The 25048-nt window shown below is 41.7% G+C and overlaps 1 protein-coding gene across 7 annotated transcripts; it reads right to left on the minus strand.

The window, feature by feature from the left end:
* Positions 1 to 484: 484 nt before the first annotated feature.
* Positions 485 to 25005, minus strand: RNMT (RNA guanine-7 methyltransferase). Of its 7 annotated transcripts, none has more exons than XR_008305781.1 (14): positions 24838 to 25005; positions 23682 to 23815; positions 20823 to 21071; positions 19118 to 19366; positions 18393 to 18513; positions 17588 to 17710; positions 16682 to 16797; positions 15923 to 16104; positions 13931 to 14095; positions 12927 to 13044; positions 11505 to 11606; positions 10505 to 10538; positions 7386 to 7536; positions 485 to 5874 (listed from the first exon to the last, which is right to left on the minus strand). XR_008305781.1 is itself a non-coding variant. In XM_053244066.1 (14 exons), the coding sequence occupies exons 2-13, from the start codon at positions 23778 to 23780 to the stop codon at positions 7499 to 7501; spliced, it is 1596 nt and encodes a 531-aa protein (XP_053100041.1). In that variant the 5' UTR covers positions 23781 to 23815; positions 24838 to 25005; the 3' UTR covers positions 485 to 5874; positions 7477 to 7498. The 7 variants fall into 7 exon arrangements, 6 of the variants coding, with proteins under 6 accessions (XP_053100041.1, XP_053100042.1, XP_053100037.1 ...); XM_053244066.1 differs by having other exon boundaries at positions 7477 to 7536; XM_053244067.1 differs by having other exon boundaries at positions 485 to 7536; positions 23772 to 23815.
* Between the last annotated feature and the right edge of the window lie 43 nt (positions 25006 to 25048).

The raw sequence follows: 25048 nt of genomic DNA on the forward strand, positions 1-25048 counted from the left end.
TTGTCTTCAAGAATGAATGAATGAATAAATAAATAAATAAATATGCAGTGACAATGCCACAAAAAAGTTGTGACTTACCTTGGGTGGGCAGTGTGTCCCAATTATTATTTTAATTGTGTGCATGATGAAAAAGTTTGGTATACACTGCATTCTATGATAGCTGACATGCATATAGTATTTATAGCTGATATACTATTGCAAATCACAGGGGTTTTCACATTTTCAGCCTTCAGGAAACATCAACATCTGCCAAGTAGCCTCTTTGGATTGTCCACATAATCCCAGCACATCACAGAGCATTCTATGGCATGTTTTAGAGTGTGCTGTGGGGGCAGTAGTGAGCATCTTCAGTCAATGGGAACTTAAAGAGTGTATCCTAGAAGGTACCCAAAATTCCCTTGGTTGTACAATCAAGAGGAAGATATTAAGTAGGAGTGAATAAGCCATCTTTCAGCTCTTATCATGGATATAATTTCCAAAGGTGTACAATAACAGTCCACTTGTATACCATATCACATAACATTTCTATTACACAATAGAGTATTTAACATTAGATCATATTTGGTAGTTGTCATGTAATGACATTCTCCTATAGCATTTGATAAACAAAAACTAAATTACCACTTTATGTTTACAGTTATTTAAAACTTGTCAAAATCAAAATAATCAAATAATGCCAATAAGTCTACAATTATTTGAATTTTAAATTTAAAAGTTCACATTCTAATTTTAGTTTTAAATTTACAATCCAAAGTTTCAAATGGTGGATTTGGAGAATTTAAGATGCTAATATTTGCTATTTGTTTCAGCTCTAGTTGCTGTGATGGAATAAAATGTAGTATGTCCCAGGTGCTCCACCTTGAACTCCTTGAGAAGAAGAATTCTAATGTAACAAATATTTATACATGAGTGGTGGTTATTGACTATTAGGATAAATTTTAGGATAGGAATAGTTTGGATATCATTCTATATTGACAAGGCCTCAGAATTTAATCCTGATCAAGCAAAATGAGTTAGCATAAGCATGAAGTCATGGGCAAAGAGGTAAGAGAGATGTACAATTTGTATCAGAACCATAAGCACAAGGGAAGAGGTGACCAGAGCAAGCAGACCATGTGCTAAAATGTATGTATTTAAGTATGTAAAAGGTTAACAGAAAACCTGTTGATACAATTCAGTACAAGAGATGGCAGAACCATCCTCTCACATTGGGGAGTGGAGAAGAAACAATGCTCAGTAGAGACTGCATCAATAAACAGCGTATTAGATCCAAGGTAGCCATAGACCAGGGTCTTTGATCTGAGCACTGACCATCCTACAGACCACTAAAATCTGAGCCAAATATAAGCTCCTGCTTCTAAAATAACCACTGGGCATCTAAAGATCTGTCTTATTAGATACCCCCATGTGGAAAAGTTATTATCCAAATTATATTTAACCTTGTATGCATCTGCTTATCCTTTGTGATTTTTTTAAAAACTATTTAAATCTCTGGTTGAGTGTCTCTAGGTTATGAATAATCTGCTATTAAAAACTATCTAAATAGAGTATTGTAAGACTCCTCCCACCCTTTTAACCTACAGTGGAAAACATATGCCTAGATCATACAACATTCTACATGACTCACAATCCAATGAAGGTACTGTAATTCTGAGTTGCCTGTGCTGTTGCGGGCTTCTAAGGAAGCACTGAAGGCACAGTTGCACAAGATCACTAGTGCTTCCTTAGGAGCTCACAACAGCTTGGTACCACCGGTGTTATGTAGAACATGTGGGACACTGATGATCTGGGAAGACCTGGCTTCATATGCCTTTTACCATAAGGCACAAAGTCTACTACTAAGGCTAAATCAGCGTTTCCCAAACAGTGGGCCACAGAACACTGGACAGTGTGCTGCACTGAATTCCAACAGCAAAGAATTTAAATTCTAACTTGTGGAGGCAACTCACCCTGTAATGTTCAGAGGGACTGTCTCTCTTGGTGCATAAGGAGAGGGAGTTGCCTTCAGAAGTGGAGGTGACTCCTTTCATTTAAGAGTGGAGAATTTGAACTCCTCGTCTTTGCAGGCGAATCACTGTAATGCATGGGATGGACCTGTCCCACCTGCCATATAACACATACATAAATGTTGCAGCTTTGCCACCACAAAAAACGGGGTGGGTGTGCCTTTGTACTGAGAGGGTAGTATGCCTCAATCTTTTTTCCCTCAGTGAGTGTATCTCAAGGGGGAACGGTTAGGAAAACTGGGCTAAACCACCACAGAAAAATCAACTAATTCTGTTCTTGATATACCTTAAAAGGTGGAAATGAAAGCAAAGATTCTTCCAACACAGCACATTCAAATAACTCTGTAACCTAGAGTTCACCAACAGCTCAATACTTCTTCATACTGATGCTGTATACAAAAGGGTCATACCAGTTAACTTGATAATCGATTTGAAGTTAGATAAGAACTTACCTTTTCCCATACATTAAACTACGAAGAGATTTTGGACAAAAAAGGAAGTTTACTTGAGAACTTGAAACAACAACAGAGTACAGAGTATTACAAGAGCAACAATTCACATCAAACTGCTGCACATATTCTTTCAGACTAAATAGTGTTTTTTTAATGTGCTACCACAAATGCACCACACAATTTTGAATATTTTGTACATTAAAAATATATATATAGGAATACTTAAGAGTTTGTGATAAATAGGTGTGTTTGTTTCCAGTACTGGAAACTGAAGTCTGCTAGAATGATCAGTCTCGGATCCCACATTGTTATGTTTGATGAGTATCACACTGATGCCTGAATATTCAAGACAAGTAGGAAGCACCTAGAAGACAAGTAGTTATAGTTGGTCTACCCACTGTGGATGTGCTTGTTCATCAGAAAGCTAAATCCCTACAGCATGGGGGGGGGGGGCGCTACTTACTGGAATTGAGGCAGACAACATAATTTCAGTTATGCAGTCATGTAAAGTTGTGCAGTGTCTCATCCAGTGTGTAAGAAATACTACACAGAAAGCCTTTTTTCAAATTTTCTGCTGGATACAGTATTCATGCCTGCCTTAACTTCTCCATTATCCATTACAGCACATGGACAAAATCATCTACATATTACTACTATTATGAATTTACTTCATAAATTCAATGCACTATTATTTTCTAGACAGCTTATAGTTTCCTGTTCTTATCCCTGAGGTATTTGGGGCAGAATGAAGAAAAGAGAGGTATGTGGGGTTAAGCGGGGAGGTGAGTGAGCTTACCAGGCAACTACCTAGGAACTGCTGCCCTGAAGATCCACAGAGCTATAGTTACTGGGGGGAAAAACTGGTCCCACATAGGGCTCAGCCCTAAATGCCCTAGTTGCACTGCTCTATGAAACTTAGGTATGTTATCTATATCTAACAGGGCAACTATGCAAACACTTCTGCAGCAGAACCATGAGAAGGAAAAACATTTATATGGGATCAGGATAAGTCAATGCCCTATGGAGAACCTTACTCCAGTGGAAAACAGCATGATTCCCATCAACATCTATATTCAAAAACACAAGGTCCTGCAACTCCTAAAATACTACCAATAATATTCCTGGGGTTCTGTTTATTATCTGTTCCAAAGCAGCTTGAGTTTTGTGCCTCTCACCAAATCATGTCTTGGAGTCATGTCAACTACAACACCCAAATCTATCTATCTATCTATCCACACATACATACACACACACACACACACACATATACACACACACACACACACACACACACACACACACACACACACACACACACACACCATAATGTGTAGCCCTCCAAAGCAAAACAGGGCTGCTTGCTTAAGGAAACAACATTCCAGACTACAAGGCACACAATATTCAGTTCTCATCTGAAAGATTTCTGAACTGCATGGACAGCCATTGGGTAGTGTCCAGAGTGGCACTTGCTCAACAGTATGAGTGCAAGACATTTTCCCTGCGCTGTCCTCTTTGCTACAGTTCAGAGCCCATGCACCCACTGCCAAAAAGCCATACCTGAGGGTCAAAGGATGCTCAGCAGTGCATAGCATGCAGTGTGAGGAGTGGGAGAAGTGCCTTGTGCTACACTACTGTGCCCATGCCACTCTAGATGCTAGCCAGAGCTCCTCTACCTCCATCATAAATCCAGTTAAGAGAGGACATGAATAAAGAGTACAGTTAAGTTTCTGAAACTGATTCTATCAACCACTTTCAGCGATCCAACTAGCAAGTGAAAATTTCTATTTGACAGCTGCCGTCACGGCTCACACTTAAGAAAACAGATGTTCTAGAATGTCATTTAGACATAATGCAACTTGCCATCACACTGCTACATGTTATGCAATTCACGAGGGGCAAGAACCCATTCAGATGGTTAAATGTCCAAAGAAAATACTGTAAACTGGATGGATATGGGACACTAATGAAAAGTCTACTCTTTATATTTAAATGCATTTACAAAAATCAGCTTTATTTGTACCCCATATGTCTTCAAAAGGAACTCAGGGCAATATCTGTTCTATAAATCTACTTAGGCCTCGCTCACTGACAGACATTAAACTCCATCAGACCAAACCATGATAGAAACATGCAGATTACAGGTAGGTTCCAGAGCTCACCCAGACTACAAACAAAATTTAAAAACCCCAGGAAAATTGGTTAATTTGCCAGAAAATGTGGAAAAACTCCATCATTGGAAATACATGGGAAATGACAGCTTTTTGGTGGTTTTCTTGGGGGATTTTTTGAGATTAACAGTCAGGAAATACACTGAATAATTAAGCAACAAATAAACTCGATTTTTTTCAGTTCCCTGCAGGTCAATCTGTGTCAGATCTCCAGAAAAAATCACTTGGGAAATCTAACAAGGTAAAGAAGCTTAAGTGCTGGAGATATAAAAACAGTGTTCTAAACATAAACTCCACTAGACATCAAGTAGCAACAAGTGAAGGTAGAGTGCATGGTCATTTTGCCATACAGGAGGAATGCTTATAAACTGAAAATCCATTTTGCTAGTATATAGAATAATCCCTTTTTATCACCAAGTTAGATTAAGATAAGGTGACTTACCTAAGGTCACCCAGTAAGTGGCTGGTTGCACAAGAATTTGAAATTTGCCCTCCCAAGGGTGTGGGAAACAGGGGGGGGAAAGGACAAGCCAATTAGGATTTGACAAGCCAGAGGGCCATGAGTCCAGCTCAAGTTCACAAGGCACTCCAGAATTCAGTAGATAGCCTCAGGACTTTTTAATGATTCATGCAGAACAGTAATAAAAACCTAAAGACCAGATCTAATTCCTCCCTCTCCTTGCAAAATCATTTCAGTCTGTACCTATACATTCAAGGTATAGTAAAGAATACATCCACAGTTTGTTTTAAGGGGGGAAAGTTCCAATGGATAAAAATACATTCAACACTTTAATATTTTATCTGTTGGAATTTCTCTACAACATGCAAGAAAGAAAGATGTAAACATATGTATTAGTAATGTAACGCTTTACCTGAGCACATATACTCCTCAATCACAGAACTCTTACTGAACAAATGGACCACTTGGGATGGGGGCAGTTATTGTGGCAAAATGCACTTCCAGACCACTGTCTGAAGGACAGAGTAGTCCTTAGAGATACAGAAACTGGCCAACCGTAACCCTTACACATCTGGTTTAAGGGCTCGTATGCACGAATTTTTGAATCAACTCCATGAATTGTCCTGAGGATGTGACCCAAAAGTTGTTGCATTTCTTTAAATCAGTGCTGCTTCTAAGTAACTGTGGCTACAGTTGCCAAGATGAAAGGTATGAAAGGGTAATCACAGCAGCCTCATTCTCTCAAAGGCAGGTGAGACGAATCTTTTTCTTGACGGTGTTACCAAAAACTGCAAAGGAAAATTCACACAATTATGAATTTCTCCATAGGCAAAGTTCCCTGCACAAAGAATGCTGGTGTGGCTAGCTAGAGTTCTTCCTGACATGCATATTTTCCATGTGCAGGGAACTTTGTTGTAGGGAGCAAATTTAATCATGAGGTGAGAGCTAACGAGTGGCAGACTCAAGAAACACAATGACCACCTCACTTGCTGCTTGCGAAAACTAAGCATTAGCCATCAGCTCCCTACATCTCTCTTCCTCTTGTCGGTATTCACCACATATACAGTCATGGCTCCCCATTACAGGGATACATTCCAACTGTGAATTGTTCTGCACATCCCTAGATCTGAGACCATCCCTTAGTATCTCACACATATCATTTGTACAGAACAGAAATCCATTTAATCTTGATCACATACTGTGAAAAGAGGTTGCACACCAATGAGCAAGTTGGGATTTCTCTAAATCTTCCCCATTCCCGCCAAACACCGATTACAATTATTTAACACTCTGAAAATACTGTGCTGTGAAACCCGGATAAAAAGCCCAACCAATGAATGACAAACAATGTATGGAACCCTGATGCACAAAGAGTTCATGCGAGAGCTTCATTCACTTACATTATTGGGCTACACAAAGGCTTTTTCTTTAAAAAGGGACACCCACTCACACAGAAGTGCCATGTCCTCTAAGTGCCCACAAAACTCTGAATCAGGGACAGAGATTTATCCACACATTGCAGGGAATACTGGATCCATACCTCGTTCGTGTACAGACCTGCTAGGAGTTTACAACTTTGTATAGCACAACAGTATTTCACAATGGGTGAATTTTAAGTGAACACCTGCTGCATGGTGGCCACTTCAAAATTAACTTTGGGACGGTTCTAACAGCATGTAGAGTTGGTCATCTGTAGGTTCTCATTATGCAGCAAGGTGCGCATTACCAAAACTCTCACTTCCCTGGATTTCCAAGCAACAGAGAGCATAGCTACAGCTAATCCATCACATGGACGGAAGCTATATTATGATCAGATCTTCATGCTAAGATGAAGTAGGTTTCTAAGCAGCCAATGGCTTGTATACCAATATTACACATGCATGACATTTCACGTTTAAAAAGGAAGAGTGATTTTCGACAATCTGCTCTTCTCTCTGCTGTACCCAATGCTCCTCCAAAAATATGTCCCCTGAAAATCCCCATTTCTCGGGGACATATATTCCAGGAGGGGAGCAGCAGGAGGAAGGGGAGAAAGTGGTGAAAATTACCCCTCCCCCTTGCACACAAGAAACATTCTTACACATGTATGGCATTAGTCAGTACATGAGCCAAGATGTGGCAAATGTTTGTCTGAAAGGATCCTGCTTATTTAAAAAGGGGAAAAAAAACCCATGCATTTTATTTAAACAAAAAAGCAGGACACCCCTATCTCCCCAAAAAGAAGAATTCCAATTTCTAGGTCATCTGCACGCGCGCACACACATATTACATCTGTCACAGACAGGCAACCATAACTTGCATGTAAGCTTGCCCAACTTGGTTGTGTCCTGCACACGGTTTTCACATAAAAATATAAAAATAACTGTCACTTTGGATCCTAGACTACTTTCCAGTATTTCTTCGTGGTCTTTTTCACTGCTGCTTTTCAAACGCAAAAATCAAGTATATGCCTGGAAAAAAGAAGATGCAAACATTAGTAGTCTTCCCCAAATTCAAATATTTTTGCAAGATAAAGCTGATGCTAAATTTCACTTCTGCTCTTAAAACAAACAAACCAAGAACATGTATTCATTATACAAACAATTATATTTGGATATTTTTAATCAATTAGTTGCCTTAGAATGATATGCCACAGTTGTTTCAGCCTCCACAAATGGCAAAGACTTCTATAATATTTAGTAATGTGATGCAACCAATAAGTTCTATATGGAAAAGATCATGGTGTTACATACTGATATACAGTACAGTGTATCACTGACGTGGTGAACAATGTCCGGACCAAGAAATTAGGGAACATGCTGAAGGGAACATGCTGATACTATGCAATTACAACATCTACCACATTAATTCACCATCAGGTCTCTCATATCAGTTTCAAATTTCAAGAGAGAAAAAGCCATAGACTACAATTTGCACAGTTTTATGAAAAAACAATATCTAGTGAATAGTTCTGTTTCAACCCTAGAAATTTAGGATATATATCCCACTGGAGAGAGAGGTTCCTCAGCTCCCAAATATGGCACACATCATCAGCTAAATGAATGGCTAAACTAATCCAAGGATAATGTATGGGCTTAGTACCCTTTTAAAAACATAACAATTCTGCAATAACTCAACTTCTATTTTATTTATATTCTTGAAATGGATGAAACAAAAATTTGAATCACCTCTTGCCCCACAAAATGTGATCATAAACAACAGCCAAAGTACCACTTGGTGGAAGAAATTCACACCAGCAGAGAGGACCATAGTAATTCTTTACCCAGCATTATTTGGACAGACACTAATAAATTCTTTTCCAGACAGACATTTTGTTGTCGTAACGGCCATTTAGAGAAACTCTCAATCTTGAAAGTGGGCAAATGAGGCTGGCTTGGTATGAAACAGCAAAATTTTTCATTTTGCTTCATATGCTTCGTCCATTTATTGGGTCAGAAAATACTTCAAAACCCACTACTGAGAGCTATTATAGGCCTCCAAATCCGTTTATGATGAAATCCATATAATAAGCTGAAACATGTTGTCACTGTACTTAATTGGATAAGTAGTGCTACATCACTGAACTACTATCCCTCACACTTTCCCACAAAGCATCAAGAAACTTCTTTGGAGGGAGAGCAAAAATTACTTCAGAAAAGTAATTCAGCCACTAAGTTATGCCTGTATAATAATTCTCAGGCACTTCAAAGTGATCTGATAACTAAAAGCAAAACATCACTTAAGCCTGTTTTAAATCTGATGAAGCTGCATGGAAAATACTTACCTGTGTAGTCCTTCCTACCATCTCATTCAAAGAGACATGTACGAGTTTTCTAGGCCACTTGTGTGCTGTATTAGCATGCCAATGTCCTGTTGCCCAGGCAGATGCAACTCTAGCAAGCTAATACTGCACTCTAGTGGCCTGCTGCTTACTGTACGTGACTTTCAAATGAGGCAACAAGCCTTGATGCACGGGTTGCACGCAGACAGGTTTAGATTTTCATTTAAAATGATTAGGAAAAGTGGTTCATATAAGCGATCTATGAATCTTTGCGTGCCTAAGCTGATTAAAGTTAGAATGATCTAGAGGCATGTGCACACATCATCAATACATCACTAGCGCTCTTTTTGAGAGCTTTGCTCTCCTGCCATGAAATGCTCTACATGGCTTCATAAACTCTTGAATCTAAGAAGTACTTTGAAATAAGTGCAGAAGAGGAAACGGCGCAGGGTGGGGTGTGTGTGTGTGTGTGTGTGTGTGTGTGTGTGTGTGTGTGTGTGTGTGTGTGTGTATCTAGTACACCTGCAATTTGGTGGTTTTGTGAGGGAGCTGCTAAGCAGTTTTATAAACATACTAGTATTTTTAAGCCCGTTATGATAACGGGCGCTAGCTTTCTCTCCCGCCTTTAAGTGTTTTTTTTCCCTTTTTCTTCCACCTTTCTGCTTCTCTCTCTCTCTCTCTCTCTCTCTCTCGGTTGTTTTTTTTTTTTCTTCATTTTCCCCTCCTCCCTCTGTCCTCCTGCCTCCCGCTCACCTGCCCTCCCAGCTTTCCAAAATCCCCTTCCCCGCTCCTCCCCCCAATTGATTACGGGCCAAAAGGGCCCATGAGAAGGCCGTCGCCCCCGCCTATCGCCCACCCGCCCACCCAGCTGCCCGAGCCCACCTTACCCACTCCAGCCTTGCGTCCTTTGCGTCCATAGCGGCAGTTTGGGCAGCAGCATAGCACAGAGAGGAGCTCTGTTTCTGAGCTCCTCACTTCCACTGTGCAAATAATTTTTTTTTTCTTCGCCCGACTATCGCGGGCTGGAGTGGGTAAGGTGGGCTCGGGCAGCTGGGTGGGCGGGTGGGCGATAGGCGGGGGCGACGGCCTTCTCATGGGCCCTTTTGGCCTGTAATCAATTGGGGGGAGGAGCGGGGAAGGGGATTTTGGAAAGCTGGGAGGGCGGGTGAGCGGGTGGCGGGAGGACAGGCTTCCCCTGCCGCCTCTTCCCCCCTCAATCACCGGCCGGGCAGTCTCTGGAGGCGCCGCTGCCATCCTCCGCGGCCGGCCCGGGCCCTTCACGGTCGGCTCTGTCCCACCGGCCTCCGTTGGCCTCCATTCCATCCCCCGTCTCCCCAGCTTGGTTGCTGTCTCTTCTGGGCGAGGCAGCGGCTCTGCCGCCGCCTCGGCCAGTTTCCCCCGCCGGCGCTTCTCCGGCTTCTTCAGGGCGGCCGCTTGTGGCCGTCCAAGATGTCCGCCGGGTGCTGGCGGTCGTGTCTCCCTTGCCCTGTTCTGGGCCTGCGCTTCGCGCAGGCGCAGAACAGGGCAGGGAGGCACGAACACACGCTTGGTGGCCGTCCACGGACGGACACCAAGCGTTTTATTAGAGAGGATACATCTGAAGAAAAGCAAGTAATAAAGCATTTTAGTAACATTTGAACACTGTCCATAATACATACTTGTTGCTTCCCATTCAGATTTACTCAATGTTCCCTATAAAAAAAAAGGAAAGAAAGAAAGGACAATATCACAAAAGTTACAGACAGCAAGAACACCACCATACACATTTTAAATCAGTACAAAAAATGTTAATCCAGCAGGTTTAAACAAGCTGTTTCCTTTTTCTGCTCTATTTTAGTGCTCATACTATTAAACATATATGAGTTTAAAACTTCTCCAGATGTCCTTTTTAGCATTCTCCATGAAGCAAAAAGATTTGTAAGCATGTTTAGAAGCTTAGAAGTGGGTTAAAATATCTCAATATAAAAAGGGGTGGGTTTTTTTAGTGTTATGACTATCTGCAAATTTAATATTGATATTTCAGAAATGCTAAATCTCTGAATGTGCTAAAATAAAGCATTCTAATATGCTTGCTTGCGATACAGTACATAAACTTTTTACTGCATTATTTTTGTAGAAATTTCAACATAGCAAGGATGCCTTCTGCATCCGTATTCTAGCAAGCTCCTCATTCTAGCCTCCCCACAACTTATCTAACTCTCATCCACACGGAGAAAACAATATGCAAGAATATGATAGGAGTGGGTTCCACAGTTTTGCAGACTCTAAACTAAAGGCTGCTTTCTCTAATTTAGTTACTGAGGCAGGCACACCATCTCAATTTGTGGCCAACCTTTACCATATTTCTTTGCTCCACAGTGGTGCTACAACAGATTGACAAAATCTCCAGTGAGCTCTCAGAGCACCTTCCTAACAGCCTTTTGGTTGCATTGACTTAAACAACAAAACACATCCCCCCCACCATCACCCCAACATGTGCTTAATGTTCCTAACAGTGCAGAAACGGAAGACAAATGCCTCAAAGCTGCAGGGCCACAGCCAAACTATTTTGCCCACTTGGCAGAGACAGGAAGTTATGATAACTTCTTGCATCACTATGGCTACTCTACCTTACAGGAGATGTTATGAGGTCTTCAATGACGCTTGGAAAATACTTACAAGAGGTAGCTTTGCTTTTCCATCATTCTTAAAAGTTTCTGCATGCTCATAGTCGTCTTTTTTATTTGAGACCAGCCTGGAATTTTCATCAGCAGGATATACCTGAAAAGAATTAGAGCGGTTACAAATAAGTTTGGCAAACAAAAAGTGGATTATATGGGAAGCTGCTTGTCATAGAAACATAGGAAGCTGCCTTATACCGAATCAGACCATAGGTCCATCTAGTTCAGTATTATCTACACAGACTGGCAATGGCTTCTCCAAGGTTGCATGCAGGAGTCGCTCTCAGCCCTATCTTGTGGATGCCAGGGAGGGAACTTGAAACCTTCTGCATGCAAGCATGTACAGTAGGTGCTCTTTCCAGAGCGCCCCCATCCCCCTAACAGGAATATCACATGCCATCTCCCATTCAAATGCAAACCAGGGCAGACCCTGCTCAGCAAAAAGGACAATTCATGCTTGCCTCCACAAGAGCAGCTCTCCTCCTCTAAGAAGGTTCAGGCACAAGTTGTCTATAGACAAGAGCTTGGGCAGGAGATTATCCCCGACCTCTGATTGCACCAAGGGAAAGAGCCAAGTACCTGGCAAACATGGCTATCAAGGCCAATCATAAATTGTCGACTCCTACACTACAAATCAGAAGTACAGAAATCAAGTGATTCTGGACATTTTCACATAAAAGTCGGTTCTACTGATATCAATTGGACCCACTTCCAAATGAGCATGTTTAGGATAGATATGGATGTGGTAAAGTGTTTTGATATGCACAGCGATTTACACACTAATACTGCCTGTAGAACAAACATATCAAGTTAGCAAATAAAACAAAAAACTACAATTAAAGTGTAAGATAAGTGATTAACTAGCAGTCTTAAGCACACATATACAGGTGAACCCCATTCTCCACGGGAGTTCCATCCTCCACTACAAAAGCAGATAATGGAACTACAGATAACAGGTCATTAAGTCAATGGGACTCAGGGGTGGGGTGAGGTGGTGCAGAAAAAAGCAAAAAGGGGCCCTAAAAAACGGGGGGGGGATAAGTGCCCTGCTGTGTTCCGCAGGTCTCCAGGACCCAAAAGTGGCATCTTCACGCAAAACACTGCAGTTTAAAAAAAATGGCTCATGACCTGAAAATGGTGGCTGGAAATGACCTCTGAGATCATTGCTGGCCACCCTGAACCCATGGATATGCGAAATTAACCCTTTGTTAAGCATCCCCCCACCACCCACTCCCTGCGTATGCCAAGGTCGGGTATCAATTACCCCACTGCAGATACACAGAACCACAGATGTCAGGTCCTCGAATGCTTAAGTTTACCTGTATATCAATTTCCAACAAAATAACTACACAATATTATTCAAAAAGTAGCCGAATAAGTTAAGGTAAGTTATAGTACATATATGTATTATTTTACAAACCTCCAATGCCTGCATTTGCTTCAAAAGCATTTTATGTTCCTCATTCTTAATTTTTTCTTCATAAAACTCCCGAAAAGTCTTTTTGTAGATAAGTTTCATGCCATACTTCTTTGCCATTCTGCAAGAAGGCATTTTAAAATTACAAATGCTTAAATTAGCCCTGAATTAAATATTTTCAAGTATTCTCAAAGCATCATTCAAATTTAGAAACACAAGTTATTCTGTATCACAGTGACACCTATGGTTTAAAGGAAAATTACAAGTATTTTAATATGCCTCTAACCCTTTTCAATATTCTGATGGTACATTCGACAACAAATATATGGCCAGTCCTATAGAAGCACACTTTGCAACATGCCTAGTGGTTCTCCGCTACAAATACACTATCAAAACACAGCTCAGGGGTTAGACATACAAGATCACAAGCAAGTCTAACTGTGCTACTGTTTTGGCTTTGGGGAGTAATACAAGCTACCAGTGTTGAGAATTTATTATTATCATCATCATCATCATCATCAACAACAATGTAAGTTATTAGTTACATTGTTTCAGTATAATGCAATGTTTCAGTAGAATGGCAATTTCTCACAGTATCACTATGGGTATGTTTGCTAGCACCTTGTAACAGATTATGAAGTATGTGGATATAAATATAAATCATCATCATCAACCAGAAAAGAGGAAGGGAGCTGTGCACAGTGAGGAAAAAATATTGGAAGCCAGGAAGCAGAACATCATAGGGCGGTAGCACCGAGGTCAAGAACCAAGTGCACTGGCTGCAACAACACTATGTCAGGTTCTGCCAAGACCACCGAAGATGCCAGGGACAAGACGGAAAGCCAAACGGGAGATTTGAGGGAACATTAGATCCTCTGAACACTCAAATACATTTGCTATGAAATACAAACCTCCACAATTCTAAAACATCATTTAGGGCATCTTTAGTAACCATTTTTCAATTCAAAAACACAAAACAGAGAAGTGTAAGAGGAAGAAGAACTTACTCTACTAGCAATGGAAAAAAGACCAGGAACTCCGGGACATTAACTACTCCTTCCAAGTTAAAATCATACTTGCAGCCAAACAAGGGATATACTCCCTTCTTCTCAAACTTTACTGTGTATATTTCATTCCCAAATGAATCTGTTTGTGAAGCTTCAAGGCGTTTTCTATGACAGAATATAAAAATCTTAATTACAATTTTTTAAAATCCACCAAAAACTGAGGCTATTCAAGTTAAGCCTGGGCAAAATCAAGACCAAGTTAGTCATGACTAAATTCCACTGAAATTAATGAGAGCCAAGTTAGTCAGTTAGCTTAGCCATGAGTAGTTTGGAAGTTGTCCTGTTTGATGAAATTCAAGAAATGCAACCTGTCCAAAAGTTCACTAAAGAAACAAAACACAGAGTCATAAAATCCCATCCCAGCACTTTTTAGAGCAGTATTTAAACCTAATCCCTCTGTGGCAAGAATGAAAGTGTGTGGTGATGAAATAGTTTGGGTTAAATATTTGACACAAATGGAAAGTGTCTATGTCAAATATTTAACTTAAATTATTTCAGCGCTACACACTTTTATCCTTGCCACAGAGAATTTACACTGAAAGGTGCCTGGAAATGATTAACCAATCTGACAGCTCAGTCTTGTATTTTTCATTTTCACCCAAATCATGCAGTCACAGGAATATTCTTACAACATTTTTCTGATCATATAGACAATTTACTCCTTCTTTCAATTATTTGCAATTTGCACACATTTGGCCGCAAAACGCAATGTTGTTCAAGGGAGCCTTTGAATGTATAACTAATGCATCATGGTTGTGTAGTACATGAGGCAGTATCCAGTGGAGAAGTGCCAATGGCTGCTCTGGCACTGGTGGAAGGATACAGACATTCAATACCACAGTACAAAGTAATGGTCTCACACAGTGACCTGATACTATTAGCTGCCAGCTCAGTGCAAAGTCTCATGGGGGAGGGGGGGTATTTTATTCTTTACTTAAAAGCAAAGTGTGCCATCAAGTCGATTTCGACTCCTGGCGCCTACAGTGTCCTGTGGTTTTCTTTGTAGAATACAGGAGAAGTTCACCATCATTGCCTCCTCCCATGCAGTATGAGATGATGCCTTTCAGCATCTTCCTATATCGCTGCTGCCCGATATAGTGCCAGTGGGGATTCGAACCGGCAGGATTAATACTGGCCTGCAGTGTTAATATTGCAGGATTAATACTGGCCTACAATCTAAAAAGAAACAGATGGGGGGGGGGGAAGTAACAGAACCCAAGAAAAGTCTGGATCATGCCCAAGGCCCATCTAGTCTAGCATCCTGTTTCACACAGTAGCCCACCAGATGCCTCTGAGAAGCCCACAGGCAAGAGCTGAGGGCATGCCCTCTCTCCTACTGTCTGCTACTCCCTAACAACCTGGCAAATTTATTTATTTATCACATTTCTATACTGTCTGACATGTGCACCCCTAGGCAGTGTAACACTACAATATAAAAAGAGGATAAAATGATCAAAACAATTATGATATAAAATCAATTTAGATTAATTAAAAGCCTGAGAAAACAGGTGTGTCTAAAGGGTTAATCCACAAATTCAGGGTTCCATCCACAATTACCCTCATACAATGGCACGATACATTGCCCCTCAGCACCCCCTCACAAAAGGCACTCCCGAGGATCAAGGGACCCTCAGGAACAACATGAGATGTGGCATCAGACTCTGCAGGGGAAGAGGGAATCCCAAGAAACTGGGTGGAGGCAATTTAGGGGAAAGGTTGCAATTTCCTTGCAAGAACTAGTCCCCTGCTGGCCTCCACCGTGGCTACGGCCCTGCCAGACATTCTGGAAGATGATGTTACATAAAATGCTTATTACTGCTCCTGAACTGTCAAGGTGAACAATACTAGTGGGTGCAAGACTAGACTATACAAGAGGCACTGCAGAGTTTCCATCTCCAGGTCTCACCTAATGCTTCAACAATACACACTTACACAAGCTCATAGCTATCTGGAGTTGTCCCAATGAAATATCCTCCATGGCAAAGCCTTTCACAAGCATTTTTAAGCATCATATCAGCTTGTTCATACGTCTCAAAGGAATAATGGTACACAAACTGACAGCTGCAGATGTCAAAACACATGTTTCGATCATTGTACTTTTTAGATAGAAGTTCCTGAAACAATACAAGAGCAACTTTAGTTTTTTGGCACATGTGTAAAGAATAAACCACGTGCGTTTATCAAGCACACTAGCTGCAATTACTTTATAAAGTTTTACAAGAGGACCAACCAAGAGTTTTTCCTGATCTTTCCAATTTGCTACTTGAAAGTTAAGCCTCTGGGGCCTCCATATGCTGTACTAACTCCAACATCCAGTGTTCTATTAGAAAATCAGTGAGTTGAACACTGAAAAATATAGAATTTTCTGCTAAAAGTAAAAGCAGCACACACATTGGAGACTAGTTTCCAAAACCCACATGTTGCTTTCTGGTACTATAAAACATGCAAGAATAGTTATACTCACTGATTCTCAATTTCAAATAAGTGACCTCACAGAAGTAATGAAATTCATACTGTGCAATTCAATTTCAATCTTGTACCCTCACAACAGACTCTTCTCACCCCACAAAGACTTCACTGAATGAGCTAGAAGCATAGGCTGAGTTTCTAACACTATTTTTGACTCACATTCCAGGTGTCTCCAAAATTTCACAAAAATGGCTATAAAAAAATAGCACAGATTGTCCGTACCTTGGTGCTGTCAGTAGTTATAAATTCTGCACTGAAAATTCTTTCATTCTGACGGCCACGGTTTCTCATATCCATGTAGCGCTGTTTGCACTGTTGTACGGAAATATCAGCAATATCTATTTAAAAAACAAATTGCAACTAATCTTTGGAAAGGTATTATTCAGATAAAGGTAGCCATACCAGAGTCTAGATATACCTGGGGAGGATGAAAGTATTCAGATGCTACTTAAAAGAGATGCTCAAAATGAGAATTATCAAGGAAGTGCCAATGTATTATCAGAACCAAAGGTCTTTAAAAAAAAAAAAAAAGTTCAAGCCAGCTCCCGCCTGTTCAGAGCTGGTGGCCATACTCTGCTTCTGGCTCAAGTAGCACCACTTGGGCCAATACATGTATGCACAATAGTGTTTTTCTAAGGCAAGCTGCCTCTCGGCTTTCCCAGTACCCAAGGACGAGAAGCCACAAAGAACCATGCAGTATCCCTCTCTTGAGGAGCACCTGACTATGAAGTACACTGAATTCAACTGGGGCAACTCCACATCCCAAGTTTTGCTATGTGCCTGCCAGATGAAAAACAAACATCTGGGAAAAGATTTGGGACTTCTGCTTTGCAGTTGATAACTGAACCAAGCCTATGCAAATTAGAAATTTGAACGAGCAGGACACAAAAGAGCCAAATGATACATATAAACATATGCAGCTTCCTTATAGATCACTGGTCTTCTAGCTCAGTAAATCTACACTGACTGGCAGAGGCACACCTGGGTTTCCCAGCCCTACATGGAGATACCACACCTTCTGCATATTCTGCAGGTGCTCTATCACCAAGTCAGAGCCTTATCCCAGGTAAGTGAATTTATATTCCTGAAACTATCCAATACCACGAGAAAGCAAATTTTCAGCCTTACCTGTACACACTAGTCTACTGATTCTGCCTTTTCTCCATTTCAATAAATCCCCACCTTTGCCACATCCCAGGTCTAGAACTGTAATGTTTTGTTTTCTCTGTCGTACCTTGTCTAGAAATTCACCTGGAAAAAGAAAAGCAGCGCCATTTTTAGAAGAAATCTTTTATCTCGCTATAGTGCATTTTCTGATAACAGAGCTCTTATGTTTTGCAACCTTCACAAGTAACTTAAATATGAAAAAGAATGAGATAATCATTTGTTTCAGACATATTTAGAGAGTGAAAATGATTAAGAAAGGTTAGTATATAATATCAAAAAAAATTCTAACACAGACTGGGATCTTGGGAGAGCACCCTCTTCAGAAAGTTTTCCAATAACTGATTTTAGTAACATCCAAAGACTGGTCATTTGTATTGTCATGTAGTTGGGGGGGTGGGGGCGGGGAATTGTTTAGCTCAAATCTTACAAAAGATCTGAAACTACATTCACAAGTTCCCCAGCACTGGGTACAGTGACCATTATGGATCTCAGCATTTTATCTCTGAATTGCACTTTAAACTGCAATAACTGGTATGTAGCTAAAAAGGAACCCTGCACAAGCTAAAAATGTGAAATATATGGTTTTAAATATCAAGTTAGCTGGATCTTAATTATCAGTTACCGTAACTGGAGTTGAGGGATAAAATTTGAACTTTGATTCATCCTAGCCAACTGCATCACTACTGTCTTACTTTCTTCTGAAGGAATGGGTGCCTGCTTGTATAAATGCAATAGAAGATGCTATTTTAAAAAAATATAGCCATACCAATGAGAACACTCTTTATCCAGTTGTTAAAGTTTCGAAGATAGAAAATGCGACTCATACTCCGTTGTTCCAAACCAACCTCTTCAAGTTTATTATAATGGGCTGCTACAGTTTCCGTATGCTGCACAAAAACAAACAGATCAAGTGCAAAATATGAGGCGTTATATGAACTGAACTAGATGAACTGAAGGCAAAAAATAAAAAAGTCACCATGCCCACATTTCTAGCTTCCTGCTTCTACAATAATCCCTAATGATGTTGCATGAACACAGGAAATGATCCTATCCACAGTTAAACAAAATAGAACTATCACCTTATTTTGATGTTAAACCTAAGTTGCAATCTCCTGAATAAAAATGTTGCTTGGTGAATTTGGGCAAATCATTGTCTCTCAGCTCATTACTTGAGGATTAGCAGGATAATACTTGTAGCAGCACTATAAAAAAAGGTCCTGGCCACCTCACATGTAGCCCATGTGATTTTTTTAAAAGGTAGACAGAGTTATTCTATGAGCTAGTTTTTAGGAATGGGCCAAAATCATATAAACATAACCGGACAATGCCCTTACCATGCCAATTCTCACAAGGATATTTCTATGACAGAATGAATAGTAAAGAAGAAGAAAAACATAGCAGACAAAAAGGTAGCACTGAGTTTGATGAAATGCATGTTACCACCTGGTTATATCTTTAAAAACAAGTCCAAATTGCTGTTGAAACACTCACCGCTTTCTTTGCAGGGTCATCTTCAGAACTGGGTCCATGTCTTCTCTTTTCTGGTCTTCTTTTCTCAGGAACACTGGCCTCTCCCTTTTCAGCTGTACCGCACAGTTCTTTACTTAATTTCATTCTATCATCCTCCACAGTAACAGATGGCTCTATCTTTGAGTCTGCAGAAGTTTCTCTACTTGCTTCTTTAGTCGCATTCTTCTCATCCTCTGGAAATTCAATACCAGTTGCATCTATAACATCAGCCTGCAAAAAAAGTTTCAGGTTTGATGCACACACAAAAAGTTCAAATCCCCTAGCTCAATCAAGGAGTTCCCCTAGCACAATTAAGAATATGACCACCAGGGTAATGTCCTCTGAAGTGCTACCTCTTCCATACACAGGGCCAGAGAGACAGGCAAAGCTGAGGGGTCTCAATGCGTGGCAGAAACAGTAGTGCCGGGAGGAGGGGTTTATATTTCTTAAGCTAGGATATACTTTGGGGCAAGCGAAGCCTGTACAAAAGGGATGGGCCCCATTTGGACCAAGATGGAATCAGACTGCTCGCACTTAAGATCAAATATATCACAAAGCATTTAAAATGACGCCTGTGGGATTGCCAATAGGGAACTGGGTGGTATCTGATTCAGCAAGCAAAATCCCCGAAGAGGGGTGGGGTGGGGGATGTGTGTTGAATTTTAAGATAAACCAGAAGGGGACAGAGTAGTAACAGGAGTAGAGCAGATAGGAAACACATGACAGCTGGTCAAAAAGGCCAAATGAGAGTAAGACAGCACATGCCAATGCCAAGTAAGACTCTGCATATAAGTGTTTATACACCAATACCAGAAGCCTTCGGGCCAAGATGGGAGAGCTGAAGTGCTTGGTTGCTCATGCAAATGTGGATATACTTGGCATAAGAGAAACATGGTGAAAAGCAGTGGGACACTCATATCCCTGGATAAAATCCCTGGATAAAATACTTGGCATAAGAGAAACATGGTGAAAAGCAGTGGGACACTCATATCCCTGGATAAACACTACTGAAAGGACAGGGAGAGGTGGAGTTAGGAGTAGTCGCTGTATGGGAAAGAAGGGATAGAATCCAACATGCCTGAAAGCCAAGGAGGACCAGAGGCCTACACAGAATCATTACAGATGACAATACAGTTGGAGGGGCGCAACAGCAGGAGGGAGTGACCTCACCTCTTGCCTGTGGTCTTCTCAGAGGCATGTGATGGGCCACTAGCTTCCTGCTTATACAGTACTCCCTAATGATGTGGCATGAAAACAGGAAATGATCCTATCCACAGAGTTAAACAAAATAGAACTATCGCCTTATTTTGATGTCAAACCTAAGTTGCAATCGCCTGAATAAAGACATTGCTTGGTGAATTTGGGCAAATCATTGCATCTCAGGTCATCAGTTGAGGATTAGGAAGATAATATTTGTAACAGCACTATATTAAAAAAAAGGTCCTGGCCAGCTCACATGCAGCCTATGTGATTTTTTTAAAAAGTAGACAGAGTTATTAGATAAGCTAGTGTTTAAGAATGGGCCAAAATCATATAAATGTAACAGGGCAATGCTCTTACTATGCCAATTCTAATAAAGTAGAAGAAAAACATAGCAGATAAAAAGTAGCATTGAGTTTGATGAAATGCATGTTACCACCTGGTTATATCTTAAAAAACAAGTCCAAGCTGCTGTTGAAACACTCACTGCTTTCTTTGCAGGGTCATCTTCAGAACTGGGTTCATGTCTTCTCTTTTCTGGTCTTCTTTTCTCAGGAACACTGACCTCTCCCTTTTCAGCTGTACCGCATAGTTCTTTACTTAATTTCATTCTATCATCCTCCACAGTAACAAATGGCTCTATCTTTGAGTCTGCAGAAGTTTCTCTACTTGCTTCTTTAGTCGCATTCTTCTCATCTTCTGGAAATTCAATACCGGTTGCATCTATAACATCAGCCTGCAAAAAAAGTTTCAGGTTTGATGCACAAAAACAAAGTTCAAATCCCCAGCTCAATCAAGAAGGTCCCCTAGCACAATTAAGAATATGAGCACCAGAGTAGTGTCCTCTGAAGTGCTACCTTTTCCATACACAGGGCCAGCGAGACAGGCAGAGCTGAGGGGTCTCAATGCATGGATGAAACAGTAGTGCCAGGAGGAGGGGTTTATATTTCTTAAGCTGGGATATACTTTGGGGCAAGCGAAGCCTGTACAAAAGGGATGGGCCCCATTTGGACCAAGATGGATCCCTGTCCCCAAAGGGCTCACAATCTAAAAAGAAACATGATAGACACCAGCAACAGTCGCTGGAGGTACTGTGTTGGGGGTGGATAGGGCCAGTTACTCTCCCCCTGCTCAATAAAGAGAATCACCACATTAAATAAAAGGTGTCTCTTTGCCAAGTTAACAGGAGTTGGTCAAAAGGTCACATCAAATATCAATATCATAAAGGTCACATGTTAAGATCAAGAAGGTCACTTTTTAAGAATTTAAAATGACGCCTGTGGGATTGCCAATAGGAACTGGGTGGTATCTGATTCAGCAAGCAAAATCCCCTAAGGGGTGTGGAGGTGACTTTTAAGATAAACCAGAAGGAGAAACAGGAGTAGAGCAGATAGAAAACACATGACAGCTGGTCAAAAAGGTCAAATGACAGGAAGGGAGACAAGCACACGTCAATGCCAGGTAAGACTCAGCATATAGGTGTTTATACACCAATGCCAGAAGCCTTCGAGCCAAGATGGGAGAGCTGAAGTGTTTGGTTGCTCATGAAAACCTGGATACAGTTGGCATAACAGAAACACGGTGGAATAGTGAAAGCCAGTGGGACACCATTATCCCAGGATAAACGCTACAGAAAGACAGGGAGGGGTGGAGTTAGGAGTAGCGCTGTATGGGAAAGAAGGGATACCATCCAACATGCTAGAAAACCTAGGAGGACCAGAGTCCTACAAAGAATCAGTATAGAACCCCCTGCAACTGTGACAAAACAGTTTCAGGGAAGCAACAGCAGGAGAGAGGGAGTGACCTCACCTCTTGCCTGTGGCCTTCCCAGAGGCATGTGATGGGCCACTGTGGGTAACAGGATGCTGGACTAGATTAGCTTTGGTCCTGATCCAGCAGGGCTGTTCTTATGTTCTTAATAACATGACTGAAAGGAAATGTGTTACTAGGGATGTACTATTGCCCTACGAATCAAAATGCTGAGTGACCAGGGTGGAGCAAGATGGCGACCGGCTAACAGCTCTACTCCCAAGCTTCTGCTTCTATATGAACTTTCCCCCCTTCCTGGGCATGCCTCTCAAGGGACTGATCCCCCCCAGGACCAGTGAGAAAATGATCTCGAAAAAGGGCGGTGGGAGGAAGAGCAGGGAAGAAAAACCAACCATGGAGTGAAAATGTCCTTCTCCCCCCACCACACCCCAACCATGGAGTGAAAATGTCCTCTGTCCACCCCACCAAGACAGATTTGTTTGCTGTACCAAGAACAGATTTACAGTCCTGGCCATGGATGTGCCGTCCCCCACACCCACGGGGGTGTGGGGAAGCAATCAAGGGGGTGCTTTATGCAAACCGAAATCTCAGAAGGCAGATACAAAACAAACCACTTTGAAACAGTCTCATCAGAGGACCCAACAGGGAAACTCCTTGAAACAGGAGGCTAGGGGCTTTATTGGTCCTGACCATGCACCTTATTCCTCACTTGACCTTGTCACCCAGAAGCTCATCGACGCCTGTTTAATCTCTGCTGAGTCTTTAATTATCATTTTGGGCAGACTAAATGAAATTGGAGGGAAATTAGAGAATTTAACACAGGCTGCCTTGGTTGTTCAACTCACCCATATTCTTAAGATGAGCATCACTGATCAAGGGTACATCTGTACCCAGCTCTTGCAGAACAGAAGGTGCAACCACAGAAATCCATTCCGCTAGCTTAGCTCTAAATGTTTCCTCACACTGAAGTTTGATTTCAATGGTTTTCTTAACCTTTTCTCACTTTCCTGTCGCTTATCACTGCTGTCTTCCTTAAGGTAATACTACAGCTAACACAGGCCGAAAAAATATACTGGCTGACTGACATCCTGATTAAAGGATGTGCATTAGGAATGTCTGTGGGGATGTGCCAGGAGCCTTCACATAACACCTTCAGTCCTCTCACACTTGCACCAAGAGCAATAGATGTGTTTTCTGCTCCTAGAGAGAACTCCAGAGTGCAAGCAGTGCACATATTAGTCTACCTGTGCAACTGCACGAGGAATGGAAGACTGGGGCAGTTAAGCAAGACCTCCTGACACATCGACACAGACCCTCCTAACACACACATTTTGTTAGTCAGGATGTCAGTGCCCCTATCCTAAAATATACTTTTAATCTCTTTCATACGCTCACTGGTAACAATGCATGCTGAGCAAGCAGAAGTTTGACGAAAAAACTGAATCCTATAAGAATTCAAACTATATTGTAATGCATTTATTTGAATGGTTCAAGTAAACTGACGCACATACATTTTCTGTCAATAGTGCTGAATTGCTTGAAGAACTAAGCCCCAAATCTAAGCCCACACACTCACAATTTTCTCTGTAAGAGTCTTTGAGTCTTTAGGAACTGCACTATCTGCTTCTTCAACCCTCCTCCTTTTCCTCTTTGCACTCTCTAGTACCTCAGCCATGGCAGGCAGGAATTATATCCTCTTCTTATAGATGTCTGAAAATTTAAAAAAAAAAATTTCAATGTTTTCTGTTATTAAGCTAAAGAGTCCATCTTCAACAATACTGAAAATCATATAGACAATTCTATAAAACAGATGATGAGATTAATATACAAGACAACATCAGATTCTCATTAAGTTTGAGATCAGTATGTTAAAACAACCTCATTTTCACCCTGACTTGATTTGCAGTCTCAAGACCCATTCAAGAATTATGCATCTGAAGTTAACATTCATACAGTGACAGGCTTTGTCAAATCAGACATAAACCACGGTATGGGAAGTTGCGAAGTTGCATTATTCGTAATACAGCAACATCGGAGTACACGGTATCCCAGAGAATTACAAAAGCAAGAACAGAGAGGCCTCTGCTTATGATCTATAAGAGACAATGGGGAAACACAACAGAGGGAGTGGGGGAGACAAAGCAAGGATGCAGACAACTTATACTCCTCTTGAACCCTGGAGAGCTGCTACTAGTCAGCCAACACAGTACTGAACTAGATGGCCCAGTGGCCTGACTCTGTATAAAGCATCCTACATAAAGCTTGCCTGCATCTGGAAATGAAGATGAAGAGTGCAACCCAATGCATCTTTACGCGAAAGTAAGCCCCACTTTCCTCGCAACGATGCTGAGAACTGCAATCGCAGTTTCCTAAGGCCAGGACGAGACGTGGAAGCAGATGAGGCGGCCTTACTGCTTGCTCAACCTTGATGGCGTCGCGGGGGAGAACAGGATTCCCGCTTCTTTCTGGGCGCGGGAGGAGTGCGGCCCCCGCCCACCCTCCGCAATCGCATCGCGAGATGCACATAAAATGCGAGGCCCTGGCCGCGGCTGCCTCATCCCTACACCACGCGTCTCTCCACTCCCTCTGTCGGCTCACCGCACACCCCACGAGCCCCATCTTACAGCCACAGCGACTCTCTTCCCCCGGCCCGGAGCAGAGTCCGTCTCCAAAGCCTGTCAAGGATCTAGGGAAGGAGCCCGGGTGGAGACGGCGGATCCTCCCCGACTTACTCTGCCGAAGAAGGCAAGCCCCCTACGCTCCAGAGCCCCCGGCGCAGGCAGTTGCTTCACGCACCACCGTAGAGTTTCTCACCGTCCCGCTCGCCGGAAGCGAAGCACCACGGCCGATCGTTTTGCATCCGGGGCATCGCCGCCTCCTTCAGGGGAGGTGGGCGGGCTCTCCGGGCGGACGTGCCGAGCGTGTTCTCCTTCTAAGACCTAC

Source organism: Hemicordylus capensis, chromosome 4, assembly GCF_027244095.1.
Source record: "Hemicordylus capensis ecotype Gifberg chromosome 4, rHemCap1.1.pri, whole genome shotgun sequence".
Taxonomy (NCBI): Eukaryota; Metazoa; Chordata; class Lepidosauria; order Squamata; family Cordylidae; genus Hemicordylus; species Hemicordylus capensis.